This window comes from Festucalex cinctus, chromosome 3 (assembly GCF_051991245.1).
Source record: "Festucalex cinctus isolate MCC-2025b chromosome 3, RoL_Fcin_1.0, whole genome shotgun sequence".
NCBI classification, from domain to species: Eukaryota; Metazoa; Chordata; class Actinopteri; order Syngnathiformes; family Syngnathidae; genus Festucalex; species Festucalex cinctus.
In genome coordinates, this window is record NC_135413.1 from 10,537,807 (window position 1) to 10,562,041 (window position 24,235).

The 24,235-nt window shown below is 41.4% G+C and overlaps 1 protein-coding gene across 2 annotated transcripts; it reads left to right on the forward strand.

The window, feature by feature from the left end:
- Positions 1–2,654: 2,654 nt before the first annotated feature.
- On the forward strand, positions 2,655–23,044 carry neto2b (neuropilin (NRP) and tolloid (TLL)-like 2b). Of its 2 annotated transcripts, XM_077515761.1 has the most exons (12): positions 2,655–2,906; positions 4,530–4,586; positions 6,763–6,921; positions 10,289–10,537; positions 10,877–10,924; positions 10,990–11,117; positions 12,521–12,622; positions 13,585–13,711; positions 19,910–20,023; positions 20,171–20,301; positions 20,386–20,478; positions 21,974–23,044. In XM_077515761.1, the coding sequence occupies exons 1-12, from the start codon at positions 2,897–2,899 to the stop codon at positions 22,406–22,408; spliced, it is 1,653 nt and encodes a 550-aa protein (XP_077371887.1). In that variant the 5' UTR covers positions 2,655–2,896; the 3' UTR covers positions 22,409–23,044. The 2 variants fall into 2 exon arrangements, with proteins under 2 accessions (XP_077371887.1, XP_077371888.1); XM_077515762.1 differs by lacking the exon at positions 10,289–10,537.
- Positions 23,045–24,235: the final 1,191 nt, after the last annotated feature.

Below are 24,235 nucleotides of genomic sequence, written 5' to 3' on the forward strand. Positions count from 1 at the left end.
ATACATTTGGTGGCACTAGGCACTAAAAATGCATAAGAAAATAAAGAAAGGGGGTGGCGATTTTTTTTTCTTCATCATAACTTTGCACATCCATTGCCAATGTCGTGTATGTAACTATTACATACAATTTTGATTTTCTTGGAAGCCTGTGTGTGATAGTGGCCAAGTTAAAAGATGCTATTTTTATCCTACTTACCGTTATGAAAATGTTGAAAGTAGTCTTCGATTCGGAAGTTAGCGTCCCCCCCAACGGTCATCCAACGGTCCCATGAGGGCTAAAACTTGTCTTCCGCTAAGCAGGAAAGCAGTTGGGAGCTGCTTCACCCCGTAATATAACAAAACTTTTGTTAAGTAAATAAAAGTCAGCAGAAATGCAGATAAAATACAAACAGGAAAGCACCGAGTGCTAGTAAACAAAACAAAAAACATAAAAAAAATCGAAGAAGCGCCCATGATGCAACGCGGCGTGACGACACGTTGTCAAAGTTCTGCCTGATTGGATATTAAACAGACAATCAGGATTTGCTCTCCTGTCCGACTCCTGATTGGTTAAGAATTGTGGCACAAATATTACGCCTCGACCCTTGCATCGCAAGCGTAAATCAATGTTTCGTACGTGTTGAGGAGAGACGTAGCAAGCGTGCGCGAGGACTGTTTTGTACGCACGAAACACATTTTGTACGTACGAAACACATTTTTGGTACGTACGAAACACATTTTGTACGTACGAAACACATTTTTGGTACGTACGAAACACATTTTGTACGTACGAAACACATTTTGTTACGCACGGAATTGTGGCACAAATCTAACGCCATATTCCTGCAGCCACACAGGAATAGAGACCGAAGCAGGAGGAAGGAGGATTTAGTCTCACTTTTGATCCCTTACTTCATTAACGTCTGCTTTCTAGGCACCTGCTTACATCACAGCCAGCAGGCAAGACACCATCGAGGGTTGCCGTGGCGACGGTACTTGCCCTTAATACTTGCCTCTTGGCTTGCTGTTGTTTTGAACTTTGTCTGCTTTCACTAATGTCTAGAGTGGATGGCCCGCGGGGGCAGCTGCGACGTCACAGCTGGCATTCATAGAATCTCTTGAAATCCCACACACTTTGTCTTAGCAACTCATGTGTCATCCAGCTCACGGCCATCACAATAATGTCATCACAAATACTTCTGGATGGGGAAAACTGTCATCAGTCACTTGGTGTCCAAACAACAGCCCGGGGGCCATTCGCGGCCCGTCGTCCATTTGCCATCCAAAAATGGCATTTGACTCAGTTCAAATAAAATAAAAACCAAAATGTTTGGAGATGGTCAAAGTAAGAAGGTTAGGGAAGGTGTCGAAAAACACAGGTGCTATTAAAGGTTATTTTAGTTATTTAAAACTAACGAAAAAACTAAAATTAAAAAAAACGATTTCGTTAACGAAAATAAAACAAAACGAAGATGCTTTAAAAAAATAAAATAAAACTAACTGAAACTACATTTTAGGTTTACAAAACTAACTAAAATAAAACTATAATTTTAGCAAACATGTCCTTCGTTTTAGTCTTTGGTAATTAATTTAATGCATGAGCCTTTGGGGATGATTTTAAATGTGACTTTTAGTAGATTTATTTTGATATAAACTGGAATAATGACGTCGCGCCCATGTTTTTTTTTTTTTTTAAATGTTGCGCATGAGTAATACACATTTAAAAAAAAACAACCTAAAAATAATACTGAAACTAACTAAACTAAAACTAAGTATTTATTAAAAAACTAAAACTAATTAAAAAAACTAACAGAACCACCCTGAAAAATAATTAAAACTAACCAAATTTAAAAAAACAAAACTCAAAACAAAATAAAAACTAAAATGAAAAATTCCAAAACTATAATAACCCGACTGCCATATTACAAATAAATTGGTTTATAGATTGTAGCATTTTTCTAAATATGCAAAACCACAAATAAATTATTTGTACAATTTTTAAGATTAAACATAATTTCTCTTCATAACATTATGTGGCCCTTGCGTCCTTCTGATTTTCTGTATGTGGCCCTCAAATGAAAACGTTTGGACACCCCTGCTCTCATCTGGTACCATGGTGTTTTCTGTTAAAGAGCTAATAATTGGGAGACTACTAGGGCTGGGTATTGCCGCCAACCTCACAATATGATATCACGATACAGGGGTCATGATACGATACGTATCGCGATACATATGTATCCCAATACTTGATCTTCAAGGCGATACGTATCCCGATATATTACATTAATTTACTTGCATAACAGTCATATGTACACCTAAAGGATATGTTTGCTATGCTGACTGACAAAAATATTGTTTTGCTCTTGTGGTTTACCACCAAGTGGCATGCCTGGTCTAAATGTGCACGCACTGCAGAGCAAGGAGCAACTTTCACAGACACACCGGGAAAATGTATTAATATGCATGAGCCGATATGAGCAAAAATATCAAAGTATTAAAATTACAGCTCTAAAATGTGCTTATTCTAAATATTTGGGGAAATATTGCCATATCGATTTTTTGAGCACACCCCTAGGACTACCACGCAGTGTAATGCACAAGTACAGTATTGGTCTTGTTGCACATGCGCGATGATCTCTCTCTCTCTTCAAGCTCCAGATCGGTCTAGTCTTAAACCCCTCTTGTGGCATCCTCCTTTTCCTCCACTTGCTCCTCATCTCTTTACTGATGCACTGATTCGTTTGTGTGATATACGAGCTCCAGTTCCCCCCAGCAGGGAGCACGTCTGCTGGCGTCGGGGATTATTTTTCAGAGAAAAAGTTGTCTTCCTCATTCACGTATCAACGCCATTGATGTAAACATGTCAATTGTCACTTGGGTTTCCACATAAAAGCCACCAAAACTCGCAGCAGAGAGGATGAATGTAGGTGAGTAAGATATTCATTATTTTTACTTTTCATTTTTTGTTTAGATAGAATAGAGCAGTTTCGAGTTAATTGAGTAGCTCCTTCTTATTAGCATAAAAGGTGTTGTTAGCCTTGAGCTCAACAAATGTGCTAAAGGGATACTTCACTCATTGAGCAATTACACTTAATTAATATACAATGAATGAACTTTTTACTGCTGAAAATGGCTCAATGAGTCAAATATCCCTTTAAGTTACAAGAGTATTTGTATTTAAAACATCAACATAATTTAGTAAAAAAAAAAAAAAGAAAATGTTCTTTTTGAGCACCTTTTTTTTTTTGCCGGTCATGTAAAAAAAAAAGAAGAAGAAAGAAAAAAGAAAAGAAGACATTGAATATCAATTTTAGTGTGATTGGTTTTACAATACTATACAACTCTGGATAAAACGAATAGACAATTTCAAGATTAAACAAAACAAAAAAAGAAGAGCAATTGAATATTTCATATCAGGATAAATACAACATATTAAAAACAAAAAGTCAAACAACTTGGCATGTACCCAGAACTGTGATTTTTATTGTGAAAGCTCATGTGATTTGACTTGGCATATTTGATATTTGATATTTGAAAGTACATCTGCGGCACCATTCAACTGCGATTTAAACTTCAGAATGCAGCAACACTACTACTCTCAGATCATTGAGTAGGTAAGGTCACCACAATATTCCAAAAATCTGTCAGTGGGAATCGGTGCACTTCCACAGCATTGCAAACTACAACCAAACTAAAAACATATGAGAAACATCTTTTGTAACCATCAATTGTACTGAGCCTTAATAGACTATAAAAGTGTACCTAAGCTGAACTCCAAAGTTGAAATGAACGCATCACTGGCATGTTCTTGAAAAGTTGCTATGTGTTGTGTCTTGCAGTGGGTCAGCATCACATGGCACAGTGGCAGCAAGCCGCAGCACATTTCAGCACCCTCGGGCGCCATGCTCTATTTGGGTCAGATTTTTACGTAATGGACGCAAATGTGGCACAACGTGTGATTGCTTGGCTCTTTTGATGTTTTCGCTGCCTCTTGACAACTGAGTACATCAGCCAAGTTGGATAACTTGCTATAAAACGAGTACAATACAATAGTAATGTAATCATTCAGCATGGTAAAAAGTGATTATGGCATCTGTCTCACAGTTTTAAGGTCCTGCAGGGTTTGAATCTCAGCTCTGGCTCAGCTCTTTCTGAGTTGAGTTAGCATGTTACCGAAACATGCATTTTAGGTTTACTCTAAATTGTTCATAGGTGTGAATGTGACTGTGAGTAGTTTGTGTGCGCTTCTCCTGTATATATCACTGTGATTATCCTGCCTCTCTCCCAAAGTTAGCTGGGATAGGCTCAAGCTCACCCTAATGAGGACAATAGCTATAGGAAACGGATAGCTGGATAACAAGGAGGGAGTGAGACTTGAGCAAGCAGATGGCACAAGTGTTGTGTGTTTATTCCTCCCTCCGGATCCCGGCCTGTCATATACATTCAGAGCCAAAGACGACAAGTGGAGACAAACAAATCCATCTAAGTGCTGTCTGGCTTTCCTTTATTCCCTCGTTGTCCTGACACCTGTCTGTGGCCTTCCTTTACAGTCTGGGTGCTTCTCCTTTTCATTGAGGAGGGATTTGCTCGGGCTCAGAAGACAGCAGGTAAAATTGAAATCTGCTTGCATTGTTGAAGACAAATGTACATTACCATGCACGTCACATCTTTTGTCTTTTTATATATGTATTGTTGCTCCTGGGGAAATGCCGTAGCCCCCTTTATAAAATGCAAAATTATGGAAATGTCAGCAAAGCAAACCTCATTGCTCGTAAAGAATTGCCTCTGGAGCAGGGTTCTCTCTCAAAATTTGCAAACGCGTTTGTGCCCAACTCACTGAGTACATTACTTTGGCAAAAGTAGATACTTGTAAAAGTAGAAGTACTTATTGAACTCCCGTACTTAAGTGCAAAAGTACAAATCAATTTTCACTTCTTTTGATATAACAACATTTTCTGAACAAGCACATACATTTAGCCTAAGGTTTTGTTTTTCTTCCAGTCATTATTTAGCTAATTTAGCAGATACACCAGGTTAACTCAACTAATCGACTAGTCAACATTACTATTCCGTATCGACATTTTAAGCATTAAGTCAACTAATCATGTTTTTGGCATCTTGCCTTAAATCGACTAAACTGTCGATGTTATCAATCATGGGGTGGTGACTCAGTAGTATAGTGGTTGTCTAGCAACCCTGAGGTTGTGGGTTCGATCCCAGGCAGCGTTCCCCATTTTGAAATAAGAAATACCCCTGAACCCCTATGCTGCAGCATCAACGAGTAGTCAAAATGTAAAAGTGCTTTGAGGACGTGGGGAAGTATATAAATGAAGTACCATTTACCCTCAGCTGTGACTTGACTTTCATCACATGATAGTTGACTGCAAAAGCCACTTTAGAGCGCCTTGTTGTCACAGTGTGGAAAACTTGTGGGATGTATTCCAGCCACAGGAGGTCTTAATTGATATATTTTCATGCCCCAACCATGTACCGTAATTGCCGGACTATTAGCCGCGACTTTTTTCACACGCTTTCAACCCTGCGGATAAACAATGATGCGGCTTATATATGGATTTTTTTCTGACGGCCGCCAGGGGCGCTCGAGCAGAAAAGGTAAGAGTGAGACCGGTGGAATATATGTGTCGAGGAAGAGGCAAGTTTAATGTAACTTGGCGCTTTGTGCATGACTAAAATGAGCATGAACCCTCACCATGGAAAATACAAGAAGCCTCAGTCTCAGTGACTTTTACCGGGATGTTACCACCGTATTGCTGCTGTGTTTCTGCCGTGTCACAGGCACTGTTTGGAAAGAAAAGCTAAGGTATATTATTAATTAAACCTTTGAAAACGCTTTCTGTGTACCGTCTTTCTTTGTAAATATCTCATATTTCAATGTGGGCACATGCGGCTTATAGTCAGGTGCGGCTTATGTATGGATAAAATGCTTTTTCCTTTAGAAATGTACTGGGTGCGGCTTATAATCAGGTTATAGTTCAGCAATTACAGTAGTTACGTGTAGGCATAAGGAAAATGCTTAGATGAGGGAGCGCTCAATTAGACGCTGTATGTCAATGAGTCTCATTTGCTTTGGGGTGGGCATATTTTGTTTCAAATGTATGCAAATGACCTAATACGCGCAAATAACATCGGCGCACCAAGGCACAATCTGGTTGGCAGAGCACTTAGTGACGGATTTCCCCATCTGCGGGTGTTTAGTTTAAGCGCTCCCGGAATGCTCCATTTTTGCCGGTTAGCGCTGTGCAAAGGCGACGCAAACCTTGAGTATATATGCCCCATGTGAGTATTTTTGCCATCTCTGGAGCCTGACACATTACATTAGACCAGTGCTTCTCAATTATATTTTGTAAGTCAAGAAGAAGAATAAAATATTTTGCACCCTCCCAACTCTTCTCTGTGACTATAAATGGGGTATATGCCACGGAAGAGGCGGGACTGTTTTTTTGCACATCAGTTTGTTTCCGGTTTGGATTGCGACGTGTATGCTGAGTCAAAAATGCTTCCAACTTTGTGCCCCTCGGTTGCGCATTCGCAACCCGGACCGGAAATAAACTGATGTGCAAAATCACGTCCCGCGTCCCGAGGAGCTAATACTCCATGTGCACTCTCAGTTAATGAAAGGGCCACTGCAACCTACTGTACTGGATTTGCAATTACACATTTTCTAGTAAGGCAAGAAAAGACATGTTGCCCCCCTTAGCATCACACCGTGCCCCCCAGGGGCGCCCACCTATTTGAGAAGGACTGACTTGTGTTGTTGTGCAGGTAACGGTGCTGCATCCAAAGGGCTCAAACCGTCTCAGAGGCCACCACGCTCTCGCCATTGTGGGAACTGGATACGACACGCGGATGGTGGCAGCTTCAGCTCCCCAAACTACCCCAATACCTACCCTCCCAACAAAGAGTGCCTGTTTGTGCTAGAAGGTAAATATACATGATTTGATTAGAAAACTATGATTAATAATGCATCAGAAGTGCATGTGTACATGCACATGTGGTGACGACATTCTCTAACCACTGAGGGTAAACTGTATTACTTTCCTTTGGCTTTAGTGCCAACTTGTAGCATCTTGGTGCTTCAGAAACATGAATATGTGACGTTTTCAGTAAAACATGTAAAAGAATTGTCACGGTTGGTGGCGCAAGGGATGGACCCAAATGCGGGGACACATTACAGGGAGACAGACAGGAAGGGCAATATAAGGAACTTTATTTACATAAAACAAGTTAACGACGGGACAGAATGTGAAAGGTCGCCAACACTTGACCAGACAGGGGGAAGCTGGTTGCCATGATGGGACGGGACATGAGATGACTGGTCGCCATGACTGGACTGAACGAGAGGGGACTGGTCGCCATGGCTTTATTGAACGAGAGAAGACAGGTCGCCATGACTGGACCGGACAAAGTGTAGCAGGTCGTCATGACTTGACTGAATGAGGGGCCAGATCGTGGACAACTTGACAGGACGTGGGCAACTCACAGCGAATTGATGATGACGTGGGTGACTAGACACTAGTAACAATGATGATGTCACCATGACGAGGGGCAACTGGACTGAGACGAGGATGACTTATCCGGAAACCAAAAACACCGTTGTTCCAAGAATTGACTTGACTTGACTTGAGTTGCAGCGCGACACCGACAGGACAAAGCTTCCACACGGACTGAACAAACACCACTGACTAAATACACCAACACGACGAGACACACCTGGGAAACACAATAGGCTCAGGGCACTGATTGGTCACACATACTGGGAAGGGAAGACACATGCAGGGAGATGAGGTTAACCACGACAAGACAAGGGGAGAACTCAGGACAAAAACACTACAATAACACCTAAAACTAAACAAACCCCAACCACATGGAACCAAAACATGACAGGAATTGGGCATAATACCTTGGATGGATGTGCCAAATCATGTGCAACATGTTCAAAGAAATGAGAAACTGCTTTTTAATGTGCTCAAGTGACACAATGATGTGAAAATGGGCAAGGAGTTCAATTAAATTCTGATCTGAGAAATATACCTAAGCAGCTGAGAAAACCTAACCTGGCGATAGCCAGATGGATATTACTGTTACCTCTCCAGTAATTTCTTCGGCAAAAGGTGGGACATTCTGTACAATAATTTGAGCTGATTGGACGATGCGACATTCTACACGTTTGTTTTAACCAATCACGGCCATGGATGAAAATGTCACGTAGGGCAGTGGCGTGCACAGACATTTTCGGGGGCAAGTGCTCTGGGGGAAAAAAAGGGCACTTTTTGCGCAAATGGAATTATAGTAAATAAATAGACCAATGAGTAACCAAACAGCCCAAGGGCCTGAGAATGAATAATACTGACAGTTGTCATTACAAGAAGGCAAAAGGGTATTTCTCACAGGCAAGTCACAATTCCAAACATTTCTGATATTTCCACAATGCAACTCAATTAAAATGCTTTTGACCACAAGGATGTATTGGACTGATTTTGAATGTGATTAGTAACTACTAGCCAGTGGTGGGCACTGATTTTTTGGAGTGGATATGCTGAAGTGTCACATATGCGAGCGCCCGCAAGGGCGCAATCAGAAAAATTTGGGGGTATTTTAATTGTTAAAGCAGCTATATGGAAGATTTAAAATTTCAAATCGCTACTGCCACCTGTGGCCGAAAACAAACTGCACGCTCGTACACGCTGCGCGCACTCGTACGTGCACGACCTCAATACTGAAGACTGGGCTCTTCATATCCAATTAAACTATGTTTTCAGAGGTAAGAAGTTTTATAATGTTATACAAAGATGGCCACTTCACGTAATGAGACTCTCGATCCTCACTAAATAATCGATGTCGACGGGACGTGCAGATCATATTGCTTTAGTCGGTCGAAGTTCAGTCCTGTGCTGTACTCCAAAACGATGTGCAAATTACGTCAATTAATTGGACCTCATTCCGATGTTAATATGCAGTTACATATTGTAGTCACCCCGCTCGACGGACGTCAACCTGATTCTAGTCATTATTAGTGTATGTCGCCCCCAGGCTAGCGTCATTGTGCATGAGCCGAAAGGTGGGCTGTCATTTATGGAAATTGACGATTGTGAAAAACATATAGACCCATTCACTACTTAGTGTGATACGGCCGTGAATGTTATTGCCATACAGTAGTACCGTTCACATTCCGTTAGCATAATGTAGCTACAATAGGCTGTTTTCACAGAGGAAAATAAGGCAACATTTAGCCTGCTTGAAACGCCGCGGAATGGAACGTCTGTTCTTCATAAAGTCATTCTGTTCTATTACATTCAACTTTAGGGTGTGGTGGATGGACCCAGAGGCGGAGAAAACAGGCAGGAAGAGCAATGACAGGAATGATAATAACTTTATTGACTGGCAGGAACGTGGAATGACTTGGTAAGGTGTGGACATGACTTGGCGTGGCGTGGAGACAGGGTGTGGAGTGGAGACATAGCATAGTGGTAAGACTTGGCGTGGCGTGGCGTGGCGTGGCGTGGCGTGGCGTGGCGTGGCGTGGCGTGGCGTGGCGTGGCGTGCACAACATTCAACATACAACATGCAATGCTCCCACACCCGCGTGAAACACACACCACTCCCTTATACCAACACTAATGAGACAATAACCAGACACACCTGGGAAACACAGCAGGCAGAGGGCACTAATTAGGTCACACAAACGGGGAGGGGAGACACACACACGGGTGGACAAGGTCAACAGTGACGAGACTAGGGGAGACAAACCTGGACAAAAGACAACACAAAAACCCAAAACCAAACTAAAACCCAACCACCCAAAACCGAAACATGACAGAAAATGCGTTTGTGTCCGTTCATCGTTCATGTCAAAGAGGGGGAAAAGCACGAACATCTTACCGGCTACAAATGCACGAAATGCCTCTTGCTGTTGGACATTCAACAAGGAAATGGTGATTAATTATGCGAGAGCAGAATTAATTGTAGCGTCCATTCGTCCATGTTGGGTTTGTTTGTTAGCCCCGGCGTCTGCGCCGGCTTCCTGGTTTCGTCACAGTTGCATATCCCACCCCCAAACACAATGTCACTCTGTGATTGGTCCGAAGCGGCAGTTATCAGTGGGAGCGGTACAAGATGGTATTCTCCGGAGTTTGTGAACTCACAAATACAGCGAGAATTCATCTTGCGAGAGCAAGGTTAGAGAAAACCTCTAATGGTGGAAAAATCTTTTCAATAATTTAACATGGTTTCGTTTTGTAAAGTAAAGTTAAAGGGAAGCAGGTTCCACTCATAATGACTCTACCCCTAGCGCTGCCCCGGCAGAGAATCGAGCTGCAGTTCAACAAATCCTTCTACATCGAGGCGTCCTTCGAGTGTCGCTTCGACCACATCGAGGTGCGCGATGGTCCCTTCAGTTTCTCCCCGCTTATCAACCGCTTCTGCGGCGCCACTTGCCCCGGGCTGATCCTCTCCAGTGGACGCTTCATGTGGATCCGCTTCTATAGCGATGAAGAATTGGAGGGGATCGGTTTTCAGGTCCGCTACAGCTTCACGGCAGGTGATCGCTTTTGTAGCATGTCTCATTTGATTTGTAAGAATTACTAAAAAAAAAAAAAAAAAAAAAAAAAAAACAGGGAAAAAAAATATTATTATTATTATTATTAGGATTATTATTATTATTATTATTATTATTATTATTATTATTATTATTATTACTATCCCTGCTTTTTCTCATTCCACATTTCACAACCAGTTCAAATCATTAAGAAAAAAAAGTATATTTTACTTTAATCCACATTTCAACAAGTCAGTTTATCCCACAAATCACATTGCCAATATGAGAATTTAAAATGCTTGTTAGAAACTCAAATGTATTCTCTTTTGTTTCCATGTAAAGACCCGGAGTTCTACCTGCATGTGGGGGGACTTCTAAATCCCATCCCAGGTAGCTTATCAATGACTTATTCTTCAATGAAAATAGAATGCTGAGACTCAGTGGCCCTCCTCCAGATTGTCAGTTTGAGCTGTCCGGGGCTGATGGCCTGATCCGATCCAGCCAAGTGGAGGAGGAGTACAAAGTCAAGCCCGACCAGGCCGTGGACTGCATCTGGACCATACGTGCCCCGACTAACAACAAGGTGCAAACTAGTGTTAATTTTATGCATCATTTTAAAATGTAGTCTCAGTTTTAGTCCAATTTCAGTCACACTTGTTAGTTTTTAATCACAGTTAGTCAACCTCATCCCGTTTTTATTTAGTCCATTTTTAGTCGACTATAAATCTAGCATTTTAGTCTTTATTTTAGTCCAAGAAAACATAATTTTATTCATCTAGTTTTAGTCAACAAAAACTGTCAACTTTTTAGTCAGGACAACCATTTTACCACTGTATATTTTTAAAACTGTTTCACATAAAATTTTCTTTCACCTCTTTGCTGAAAAACTTCACACACAATTACAGTGGCTACTATCCATGCTATGAGCTAGTAAATTAGCCAGCATTAGTTAGCGGTCGGATTAACATTATTGTTGGAACGTTATAGTCGTAGATTAATAAGTTATAGCTATAATTTACTTTATTATTATTATTATTATTATTATTATTATTATTATTATTATTATTATTATTATTATTATTATTTACTTTGTACTGTGAATCAGTTGTGCATGTTTCTTAGCAGAGACAAGATTAAAAAAAAAAAAACAGAAAATATTCGTCTTGTTTTTGTTTTGTGAAGTACATTTTCGTCTCGTCTTCATTAGTTGACGAAAATGCATACTGCTTTAGTCCTAGTTATTGTTTATTAATGTGAGTGTTAGTCTAATCTAGTCTAGTTTTAGTCCGGTGAAAAATGTGTGTTGACGAAATTATTTTTGTTTAGTTTGTGTTGACACTAGGTGTAACCCCTGCTTGTTTATAGTCACAAATTAAAGGGGGTGTTTACAGTTAAAAAAAAACACACACACACACACACATCCTTGTACATATATCTTTGTGAGGACATCCATTGACATAATGCATTTCCTAGACCCTTACCCTAACCCCAACCATCAAAAATTATTGCCTAACCCTAACCCCAACCATAACCCAATCCAAACCTAAACTCTAAAACCAAGTCTTGAGCTTCAAAAAGTGGTCTTGAGAAGTGAGGACCGGCCAAAATGTCCTCACTTCACAAAAATGTCCTCATTCTGTTGGATAAAGATGTATTTTGGTCCTCACAATGTATTATGTACACGAACACACGCACACCCACGCACACGCACGCACACCACATGCTAAAACTGTCATTATGACTTGACTCATCTCTCTCTGGCCACATCGCATGCCTCTAATTTAATTTGCAATTTACAACTGAGGAAATACAACCAATCAGAGACAGAAGGTGTGATTGTGTCATTTCTCATGCACAATTATAACAGATAATGAGTGTTATAGTAATTTTGCTGTGAATCCGGTGCTTTTATGGGGTTACAGCATGATTATTATAGATGATGAAATACATACCTGAGTTCCTCCATGTTGTCATTACATGTTATAGATTTACCTGAGATTCCTGGAGTACCAGATGGAGAACTCCAACGAGTGCAAGAAAAACTTTGTGGCCGTTTATGATGGAAGCAACGCCATCGAGGACCTCAAGGTTATCCAAAAACTTTTAAATGAGTCTACAGTTGTTTTGATCACAATGTACTTCTGTGTGGCAAATATGCAGATTGCACCACTAGTAAAGAAAACCTTACATGATGCGACCAAAGGTTGAGTGATTGAGAAAACAATGGAAATGTCTTGAATGATGATTTGAGCCTTTAGTCTGAATGTGTGCAGTGTTCTTTCGAAAAGAAGATCTTGTCACCTACCTGGCATGGTCGAAAGCGACTGAACCGTTGCACAGTGTGTGGAGTGACATTCGCAAAAAAGAAATAGAAACAAATATCACCAGGGGTCACCGATTTTCAGCTGCAGGCAGTTTTTATGTGTGCGAGGGTTTAATTAACCAACTGCTGTGTCGCTGACTGTAATTTGTTTATGGCTGTCTGTGCGCGGTAGATCGTCGTAAGTCGTAAGGTAAATTGCTTGAAAGAGATATAGAATATTGGCCGTAATTCCATAGGCAAGTTGATTCAAAAATAGACGCAGTGAAAACTCACTCAAGGATGAGCTAACTATAGAGCTGACATTAGTTAGCAGGCTAGTAATTATGTTTTGCTAAATTACACACGTAAACAAAGCAAGCCAACATTTTGTACATACAGTACCTGTGACTGTGGTGGATTAGTTCCAAGTCTGTCTCTTCAGGAGTGTCTGCTTTTAGTTATTTTCTCTGTACAATTACATCCACTCAATTTCTCCTCCTCATCCACAAGTTCCGCTGTGACAAAATTAAGTCATTGAACCTAAGCATTTTGGGGTATAATTAGTCAGACAAAGCCAAACCTCAAGCAAAATACATTTACGTTACCACGTACACATCAAAATAGTCGATTGCTTTCTGCTGCATGGAAATACGCTGGCATCTATTGTTCATGATCATTCTAAAAAGGTTTATCCAGGATCATGAAGCACTCATTAGGAGAAAATGTTATGTTGCTATGTTTGCTGCAGGCCAAGTTTTGCAGCACCGTGGCCAACGACATCATGCTGGACACGGGCGTGGGCGTGGTGAGGATGTGGGCGGACGAGAGCAGCCGACTGAGTCGCTTTCGGATGTTGTTCACTTCTTTCGCTGACCGTGAGCTGACAAAATACTTTTTACTCATGACATGCGAGCTTCACGGCTTGATGGTTTGAAACTAATTTTACAAACCTGGGTATTTCAAAATGTCTTGCCCAGCTGGCAACTAGTTGGGCTGTTGGTGTTTGAACTAAGAAACGGGAAGAAAACAGCTCCGAGATAAACATGCACACTTGTGTTTGTGTCAGGTTTACCTGTTTGACATTTATTAAACACAACAAAAAGGAGAGAAGACACTCAGGGGCCTATTCACTAAAGGTTTGCGTCGCCTTTGCACCGCGCTAACCGGCAAAAATGGAGCATTTAGGGAGCACCTAATTCACTAAACACGCGCAGATGGGGAAATCCGTCACTAAGTGCTCTGCCGAACAGATTGCGTCACGGTGCGCCAGTGTTATTTGCGCGTATGTAAATTAGGTAATTTGCATATATTTGACGCAAAATATGCCCACCCCAGTGCAAATGAGACTCATTGATATGCAGCGTCTAAATCACTAACGCCGGCGCAAATAGCAACACCTCGTTTGCGTGAAAGCAAATAACGTTTTTGGAAAGCATGTATTAACCTGACCCACCTCGATCTCCGGCAGTGCATGCCATTTGCCGCACAACATGCGCGGCTGATCACGCAGAGAGGAGAGAAAGAGAGAGAGAAAAAGAGAGCGAGGGGGAAATATTTCCGTGTTAGTTTAAGATACATCGCGTAACCCGGGCTGATCGGCAATGGCGGGGAGACATTTTCCGATCATTTTTAGGTGCCAGATGCATACTGTACGGCCACGCCAACCTCTGAAAATAGATTTTTTAAACACGATCGCACCAATAATTTGTACTTTATGAATGAATGACGTCGTTGTCGTCCTCTCTGTTCTTTACAGCTTAATGGCGCTCTAAACACTTATGCCAATGTCAGACTACGCGATTTTTTTGTCTTACACGACAGTTGTGCTGTCACATTACCCGACAAATTCGCTCTGTGTTGTGGACGGGGCGTGTAGTCACACTACACGTCTGAACGCGACAAGACACCAGCCGATCATCGTGTGTTGTCTTGCCAAGAGAGGCGCGTCGGCCACAGTTTGTCGGGGAGGTGGGACCAAAAAAAAAAAAAAGAGGCAAGGACGAGGGAGTGTTTGCATGAATGGAGCACTCATGGGTCAAGTGTGATGTGAGCGCATTGCTTGCGTTCCCTGCTCCGCAATAGTGTTTAAAATATGATTTAGCCAACACTGTATTTTAATTTATTTAGGCCTATATGCGCCGGGGTAATTATAGCCGATTTTGTTAATTAATTTGCGGGATGACATCTTGTTTTATTATTTTATCAAACACTGAATTATATTGAGTATTTTTTACTGCTTCATTTATTCATATTTGACTTGTTTTAGTACGGCGCATTGGATAGTAGGCCACTCACTCCGAGGGGGGAAAAAAAAACTTTCAAGTGAGAGCGGGTGACAGTTAAGGAGGCGAGGCCTGGCCCGACTATATGAAAATGTGATCGATCCTCACTAAATATGTGCCCATCTCATATGCCCAATTTTCTGAAATTATTAGAACAACAGTCACAATATATTTTGGTCCTCTATTCATGTCGCTGTTGCCTGACGGGTTGCACGGATGCGTGCGCGCTCCATGCAGCCGTAGCGCTGCACCGGGGCGCTTTTTTTTTTTTTTTTTTTTCCCCTCCCCCTCGAGATGCACCTGCCTGGCCCCATCCCATGAAATATCCAGGGGATACATAAATAAATACATAAACGAATAAATAAACACATGCTAATAAAATAAAATAAAAATGCTAATAAAAAGAGCTAAGTGCTGTTGTCACGCCGCCACCGGCGTGACGGCCCATGCTTTTATTTTGGTATCCATGTTTCCTGCCTTGCTTTGAAAATCCTAACTCTCCTCTCACCCCAGGTCACTTGCTCTTCCTGCCGCTCCATAATTACCGGTCCCCGCCCATGATTACTAACACCTGCCACCAATCAACCCAGACAATAAAAGCCACCTGCATTCTCCCCTCAGGGCCGAAGTGTCACACAGTCAGTGCAGGAAGCGTCCCACAGTCCTCGAGTCCTTGTTCCCGTTGCCTTGTTGTTTTGCCTTGTTTTTGTGCCTTTTCCTAGTGATGGCAAAATGAAGCCCCGTAAAGCAGTGAAGCCCTGCAGTGAAATGCTTCACACACACGTAGGGGCTTCAAGATGATTCATTTTCTCGACTACGCCATCATGTGGACAGAAAATGTATAACATGCTTGGTGCATGCAATAAAATGGTGGGGTGTAAATCATGCTCGAAATACAAAAGAATATATATTTGAAGAGTGTTTTAACATGAATTGTTCTGTTACTTTGTCTATGTTTGTGCTTATGCAACAAGTGAAAATGTGAAATAAGGAGGTAAAATAAAGTGCTTATTCATTTTTATTTAAAAACTATTTTTTCCGAAGTTTTTGGACTCAGGCGGTTTCTTTTTTTTGCAGAGAATTTCACCTGCTTTGGAAAAAAACTCTTTCACATGGTACTGATGAAACAGGGGTGCATCGATATGAGATAGCAAGTTTGTATAGAATTGGACGCGTATATTTCTGTGATTCCCAGTACTGAAGGGGACTTTCAACTGTGAACAGAAAAATGTGAATTTTATGTGTTGTCACATTTTATTTTATTTTATTATTGGAATCTGTTAAAATAGTACCGTAATTGCAGTGCATTACCTTCTGAGGTGAGATCTGCTCAAAGTGCTCCTAAACAAGGGAAAATCTCTTTCTTGCTGGTTCCATCGCAAAAAGAGGCTCGTCAAATCGAATGCCAAAAGCAAAAAAAGTAGCGCAATACGGGACCCGAAAACACAAAAAGTGAAGGGGAATCCATAGCGTTTCTTTGCCGCTTTTATTTCGAACTACACTCAAACCTAGCGAATCATTTCCTGAATCAGTCACGTGGTACACCTGCTTCGTGGGGCTTCAAACGTCACCACGTACGTCATCAACACACGCATTGACACGCCGTTCATGAACCACTCATCTGCATTACTCGGCACACGCTTCAGGGATTCGACCCGAGAAGCACATCACTACCTTTTCCTCCCCAGTGGAGCGTTTTTAGTTCTCCACCTTTTGATTCCCCTTTCTCCTCTCAAGTTGAGAGTAGACAGCTGTTGGCCGGAAATAAACCTATTGCCTTTGTGGCCTACCTTTATCCTGCGTCTGAGTCCTACCTCTCCTCGTCGTGTCAATACACTTCGGCCAGCATGGACCCAGCAGGAAAGGTCGAGGCTAGGCTACAGAGCCTGGAGGTCCGGCTTGCCAACCAGGAAAAGGTTCAGCAAGCCGTTGTTTCGCAGCTGGAGGAGCTGTCAAGCCAGGTCCATGAACTGGTGAGCCACATGCAGCCTCTCGCCCCTGAACCTCGTCAGGCGCCGTCTCTCGCTCCTGAACCTCGCCTGCTGCAGCCTCTCGCCCCTGAACCTCGTCTGCTGCGGCCTCTCGCCCCTGAACCTCGTCTGCTGCGGCCTCTCGCCCCTGAATCTTGTCTGCTGCGGCCTCTCACCCCTGAACCTTGTCTGCTGCGGCCTCAAGTCCCTGAACCTCGCCAGGCGCCGCCCAAAGACCCTGAGCCTCGCCAGGCGCCGCCCAAAGACCCTGAGCCTCGCCAGGCGCCGCCCAAAGTCCGGGAGCCTCGCCAGGCGCCGCCCAAAGTCCCGGAGCCTCGCCAGGCGCCGCCCAAAGTCCCGGAGCCTCGCCAGGCGCCGCCCAAAGTCCCGGAGCCTCGCCAGGCGCCGCCCAAAGTCCCGGAGCCTCGCCAGGCGCCGCCCAAAGTCCCGGAACCTCTGATAATGTCATCTTTCTCGCAACTGTTAATATAACAACCATGTTCTTGGCGCAAATCCATTGCCATGTGTGATAAATCAGGTGCAAATTTGCTCCAAGCTGTCAGTTTTGTGGGCGTGTTTGCGCCGGTATATGATTAGAGCAATATCCTTAGTGAATAGGTGGGTAACTGGGCGCAGATTGCGGCTGCAGTTGTGGTGCAATATTTCGTGCTATTACTGGACGCAGCACATTCTTAGTGAATATGCCCCTCAGTTCAAAGCTCGCAAGGAGAGAGATGAACTGACTGATACAATTCACTAGGGCTGGGAATCTTTGACTATCTCACGATTCGATTAGATTACGATTTTTGGGTCTACGATTCCATTCAGAATCAATTTTCGATTCTCGATTCAAACGATTTTCAATTCAAAATTATTTGATCGACAAATGATTTCTGCTTCAATTTACAGATATGCACAACATTGTCATGATCTACTCCAGTCTGCTTTGCAAGACAAAATGACAAATAGAGACATTAAAGTTTTTTGTTTTTTTTGTTTAAACATTTATTGCGCAGCCTTCAATGGAACCATCCGCGGTTACATTCAAGGCTCAAGTGCGGCCCAAAAAAAATAGTGCGATTAATCTGCGTTAATATGCGATTAATGCAACATTTTTCTGTGATTAATTAATCTATTAACGCTTTAACTTTGACAGCCCTAATTTAAATAAAATCGATTTTTGGATATTAATATCGATTGATTTGATTCATAAATGAGAATCTCGATTCTTTTATGAATTGATTTTTTGGCACACCCCTACAATTCACTACTGCACTCTGAAAAAAATCCCCTCCTCACCGTCTCTTTTTTTTTTGGTTTTCACGCCCCTCGTTACATTACATAGGTATTCCAACCCTAATAATGCAAATGCAAAATATAGTTGGAACACAGTATGCTTGTTTGTCTATGTGTGTGTGAATGTGAGTGGAAGATGGCTGAGTATGTGTGGTCAAGTTTGCAATCATTTCTTAACAGAAAACAGGCGGCCTCAGCAGACTGTCTCTAACCATTCTGCTGCGTTAGATGTTCTGGTTCTTGTGCTCGAGTCATCTTCTATTAAGATAACATACGAGTAGCTAGGCTATGTGAATGTGAGTGTGGAGCAGAGCAAAGCATTCTTCATTGCAAGCAGAAGCAATTCTTCATTGCAGCAAATGTATGATAACTTATATTCCTACATTTCCCTCATGCTTATCCTACATTTGTACAAATCCTCATATCATTGAATAGAACATCCTTTTGGCTTTATTCTATAGAATCATACTTGTGAAAACAAATATAGTTACACTCGGAGGAAAATGTTGTACTAATTAATTGAGGTGCGTGGGAAAAAGTGGTCTCCTCTCTCCTCGCGAGCTTTGAACTGATGCTGCATTCGAGGATTGTCGGAAGTCGGACTTTTCCAGTTCAAACCAGGAAGTGTGGGCGGGTATGCCCTCTTGAACTCGGAAATTCCACTTGCGAAGTCAGAAAAAAAGAAGGACCCCGACTTCACCGGCGGACTACAAGTGATGTCACTCTATAATGGTGACCCCTTTGGAAACATACCGTGAATGGTAAAACACAATTGACTTGAGTATAAAACTAGATAGCGTTCATAAATATTCGATGTAAAGCAACGGACTTGACAGTATGCCGCTATCTTCCGGCATGAAATTATACGGTAAACTACTGAGCGGTATGGAATGCTTATGAAAAAAAAAAAAAAAGTGAAACAAAATCACGAGAAGGTAAGTTTGCTGGAGGTCAAAATTAGTTTTAAGAACCAAAATAAAAAACAATTTACCGCTATCCGCCATTTTGGTTGTTTACTTTCGCCACAAACGCTTTCAGGTCGGAACTGGGAAAAACCAACTCGGATATATCCGACTTTCTACCATCCTCGAATGCAGCTTGAGTTTCTTCTCTCCTTTTTGTTGTGTTTAATAAATGTCAAACAGGTAACAGGTTTGCTTTACATGTAATCAGTGGAAAATATTTGCAGGGTGCCATGAAAAGAATTCAGAGCATTGGCAAAAGAACATCAGGTATGATTTCATGTGTATGGACTCCATACATGCAGTATATACTATTTTAAGATGGGTCTACTGGTGTTCCCACATGTCCCAAGTCTGGAACTGTTATAGAAAGTGCACTCACGCTAAACATTTAACATGGAAACAAAATATCAGTTCCGGCGACGTCGCACCATCTAATTTGAGTCCTCAAATTTTAATTAAATTCTTAATTTGCCACGCACACTCAAACGAATGCACAGCACTAATATATAGTATTTAGTTCAACTTTAACAATATACTGTGTGTGCGTGTGTGTGTTGCAGCTCCATGTGTAGGCAGCACATTCTTCTGTCACAGTAACATGTGCATCAACAGTTCTCTGGTGTGCAACGGCATACAAAACTGTGTCTTTCCCTGGGACGAAAGCAACTGCAAAGGTTATGCATTGGATTTTTATTTGTTGACAACTTATCCTTTTAGTAATTTGAGCATCTAACATGATCTATCTTTCTATTTTTAAAGTAATAACCATAGCTCAGTCGACAGACATGAAGTTATATGTTATATGTTTATTTGTCGCTCAGAGAAGAAGCAGAAAGGAATCTTCCAGCACATGACGAGGACTCACAGCACGGTGATCTGCGTGTCCACGGGCGTGGTCATGCTGCTCCTCATAGTCTCCATCTTGGTGCAGATCAAGCAGCCGCGCAAGAAGGTGATCACATGATCGCTTCTTCAAAGGCTTAATCTTTCCAAAAGGTGTCCTCATGTTCAAAATACTGTGTATTTTGCATTTTAGGTGTTGGTACGCAAGAATAACTTGTTTCAGCGTGGGGACTACCACTCGCCGTTTGAGCCTCCGCACTATGAACTCTTGACCCTCAGAGAAAAGGTCAGTGGGCTAAACTCAAGACTTTTCTCATTACATATTACACTAACATACTAGAATGTCACAACAAATGGAAGTTTGGCAGATTGAGAACAATTCTTCAAAAAGAGGCTTAATGCTTGCTTCAGGCTGGTTGATGCCGTTGTTCAAGTTTAAATATAAAACAAAGAGAATGAAACATTAGGTATGAAACCAAACCTCTTACCCGGTAACTTCCGATAGTCTGCTAGCTTAATGCTAACATACATAGCAAGAGACCATAGATAGGCTAACAAAACGGCATCAAAGTTATGTAATCTTTTAAACAAGGGATATTTAACAAGAATGTTCAATACCACTTTTTATCCCAATACCTTGTATTGATACTCTCTCATCCCTAATATTTAAACAATAACATTTAGTGACACATGTAAATAGATGATATAACAATACTCACGAGCATATATCTTTTTTTCTCTCCAGCTCCTGCAAACCTCGTTTTTAATGTACAGTCTTCCCTCGCTATAACGCGGTTCACTTTTCGTGGTCTCGCTGTATCGCGGATTTTTTTTTTAAAGTGCAATTTTGCATATTTTCTTTACAGTAATATACCCATTTTATAAAATTTATGAAGGTTTGAACATTGTCAATGTTTGAACAAGAGAGAAATGTGAGAACATGTAAATGCCTCAATGAGAAAAGTGTATAAATTGTGCGGTCGGGGATTTTAGAGCCTTAAAACATTTATAAGAGTTGTAAAACATAAAGCTAACTACTTCGCGGATTTCATTTATTGCGGGTATTTTTTGGAACCTAACTCCAGCGGAAAACGAGGGAACACTGTACTGTATCTCTGTATTATCATGCCCCCTGGTGGCCACACTTAAAGATGCACAATCTCATGTGCACTGAAGAATGAATTCATGACACATAACCGGTTTCATTCTTAACATTCTTTGTAGTGTTGTTCCAATACCGTTTTTGGCCCCCGATACCGATTCCGATACACAGCTTTGCAGTATCGGCCGATACCATACCGATACCAAAGGTTTTTTTTCCCTTAACATGAAAAAGCTGTCCTGCCATTGGTTCAGAGCATTCAAGGGCCAATAGGATATCTTAGATCGGCATGCAGTGAACATGTCACATATCAGTGAATGTCGTACACGAGCAAGACACAAGATTCTGCATCCAAAATCCTATATTAGTGTTACAATTAATGGTATCGGCATGTTACTGGTGAGTACTCACAGATATCGATACGACTGTTTTAATCCAGTATCGGCACCTCTGCCGATACCAGTATCGGTATCGGAACAACACTAATTCTTTGCAATTATTATGACTTTATGTCTTTTGTAAAAGACAATGGGGTAGGTGCTATTTTTATTTATTTATTTTTAATATTTTAGACCGTTTTTTTGTTGGCAAATTAAACTTGTCATTCGATATGGTGGTTTAGCGTTAAAAAATATAAATTAAAATAAAAGTTGACTTGTGAGTGGTGTTTGTTCTATAGAAGCTGTCAGGGGACCTGGGAGATCTTCCAGAGGAAATTCAATCCCTTCAGGCCTTCAGGAGGTCGTCGTCTTCAGGCTCGCGCTGCGTTCACGAGCACCACTGCGGCTCTCAGGCCTCGCTCAACTCTGTCAAAGGCGCTCACGGGGCGGCCCGCGGCTCTTCGGAGCTCAGCTCGATCCGAGGCGACGTCCAGAGGGCACCGCCTCCTCTGCGTGACAGCCTGCGTAAAAAAAGCTGGCCTAGCGTCAAAGCTGCCGCCAGCCTCCAGGCGCAGTACAGCCTGGCAGAGCGACACCATCGCGTCGTGGAGGACCATGAAGATGACCACGAGGCGGGCACCGGCGCCGGCTACGACGTGTATGTACGCAGGGCTGCCAGTAGGAGAGGTCGCTACCAGATGGCCCAGCAAAGATCTTTATCTATGGACTTTTAATACAACTAGAACTGTAACACTACAATTTGTCAGCCTTTAATTTTATGCTTCTAAGTGTGTTATTAAATATGTGTTCATTACATTAGCCAGGTTTACATTTACACGTGACATGATCTAGCCACTTATTTACATGTGCTACCACACATGTCACCGTCAACAAAATAAAAAACATATACAATTTTAAAAGGCCTTCTGAAGTAAGTATGTATTTTGATCTTTTTTTAATGGCCTCCACACTTTGTGGGGCCCTCCGGGAGTTGGGAGGGCAGCCCTGTCTCCCATCAGTGCATTCACACTAAGGCTAACTTCAAAATAAAGTTTGGACAAGTATTAAAGTATTGACAGTAATGCAAATAACCTTAGTAGACTTTTACTTTGAAGTTGGGCCACATCGTGATGTGAATGCCAGCTTGACTTCCCTTTTTAATGTTTAGGATTTCTTTATCATACTTTTTATTGACATTATATAACTGCGACAAACATCAAAACAACGCAATCTCGAACTCATATTCAATTGGTAATTTGGGATGCGAAGAAACAGCTAGTTCCTCAGATGTCATCAAATTTCAACTGTAACTAGTACATGTGTCTCACTCTCAAGTGTCTCATTGCAAATAAAAAACATCTGTCAAACTGTTTGGCAAAATGATCTTTGATGTGTGAAGAATGCCTTTTCTATTTCACAAAATGAGCCAAACCAACAAAGAAAAACAATATGTGCCGCATAATCATAAAACACACCCGTATCTCATCGGCGGCAAACAGGTTCTTCTGTTCAACACCAGGCCACACCATCAAATGAAAGAAAAATGACAAGCAGGGCTAGAAACATTTGGAAAACTTTTTTTATTATCATTTTCATTCTTTGTCAGTCCAGACTGTGGTCCTCACTCACAGAACCGGTCCAAGGCACAAGTCGACTAAGCACACTCAACCAATTAATAGGGTGATTGAAGCAACATACAAAAAAGCTTCATGATTGAATCAAGGTATTATTTAAATTAATTACCGTATTTTCCGCACTATAAGGCGCACCTAAAAGCCTTCAATTTTTTCAAAAGCTGACCATGCGCCTTATAATCAAGTGCGCCTTATATATGGATTAATATTGAGCCGCAACAGGTCTCGCTGTCAAGACACTATCGGTGACCCTGCACGATCAGTGACGTGCATGCGCAGAAGATCCCACCATCTTGGATCGCTAGCTAATACGAATACTTTAACTCCGAGAAAATAATAAAACTGCTGTTTATTCATTTTAGGAGTGAATGGAGTTGTCAGAAAGCTGGTTTGTAATCTATTAATAAAGTTTGACTGACCTATCTGACTGTTTTGTTGACATTCCCTTTAGCGCAGCACCATCTAATGGATGCATAACGTAACCCCAGCCTCTACTGTAGCGCCTTATACATGGAAAAAGTTTTAAAATTTGTCATTCATTGAAGGTGCGCCTTATAATGCCTTATAGTGCAGAAAATGCGGTACATTTATTTATTTACTGAGTTTTTTGCAAATTTTACTGTAAGAACTATTGAACAAAAAGATAATTATTCCATTTTATATATTTTTTTCTGAACCATTTTGTCACCTTATTTTTGATGCTTCTGTTAACTTCCGGCATTATTTAAGTATTTGCTGTTTATTTTGTTTTTTGGCTAACAGTTATTTTTATACATACAAGTGATTTTACCTGTTGCAATCAATCATCTAGTTTTTGCACATTTCTGTTGCATTTTTTTTCAATCACTAAAAGGAATAATCTGACGACACATTTACATGCACTGGTTTATTTTTTGCTATTACGGTAGTCCAACTACAGCTGTTTAA

What these genes read in the sequence shown, in the direction of transcription:
- neto2b (XM_077515761.1), top strand. An exon ending in CCGCTACAGCTTCACGGCAG is followed by an intron (nt 10,538 to 10,876) that starts GTGATCGCTTTT and finishes TTCCATGTAAAG; the next exon opens with ACCCGGAGTTCTACCTGCAT. An exon ending in GTTCACTTCTTTCGCTGACC is followed by an intron (nt 13,712 to 19,909) that starts GTGAGCTGACAA and finishes TGTGTGTTGCAG; the next exon opens with CTCCATGTGTAGGCAGCACA.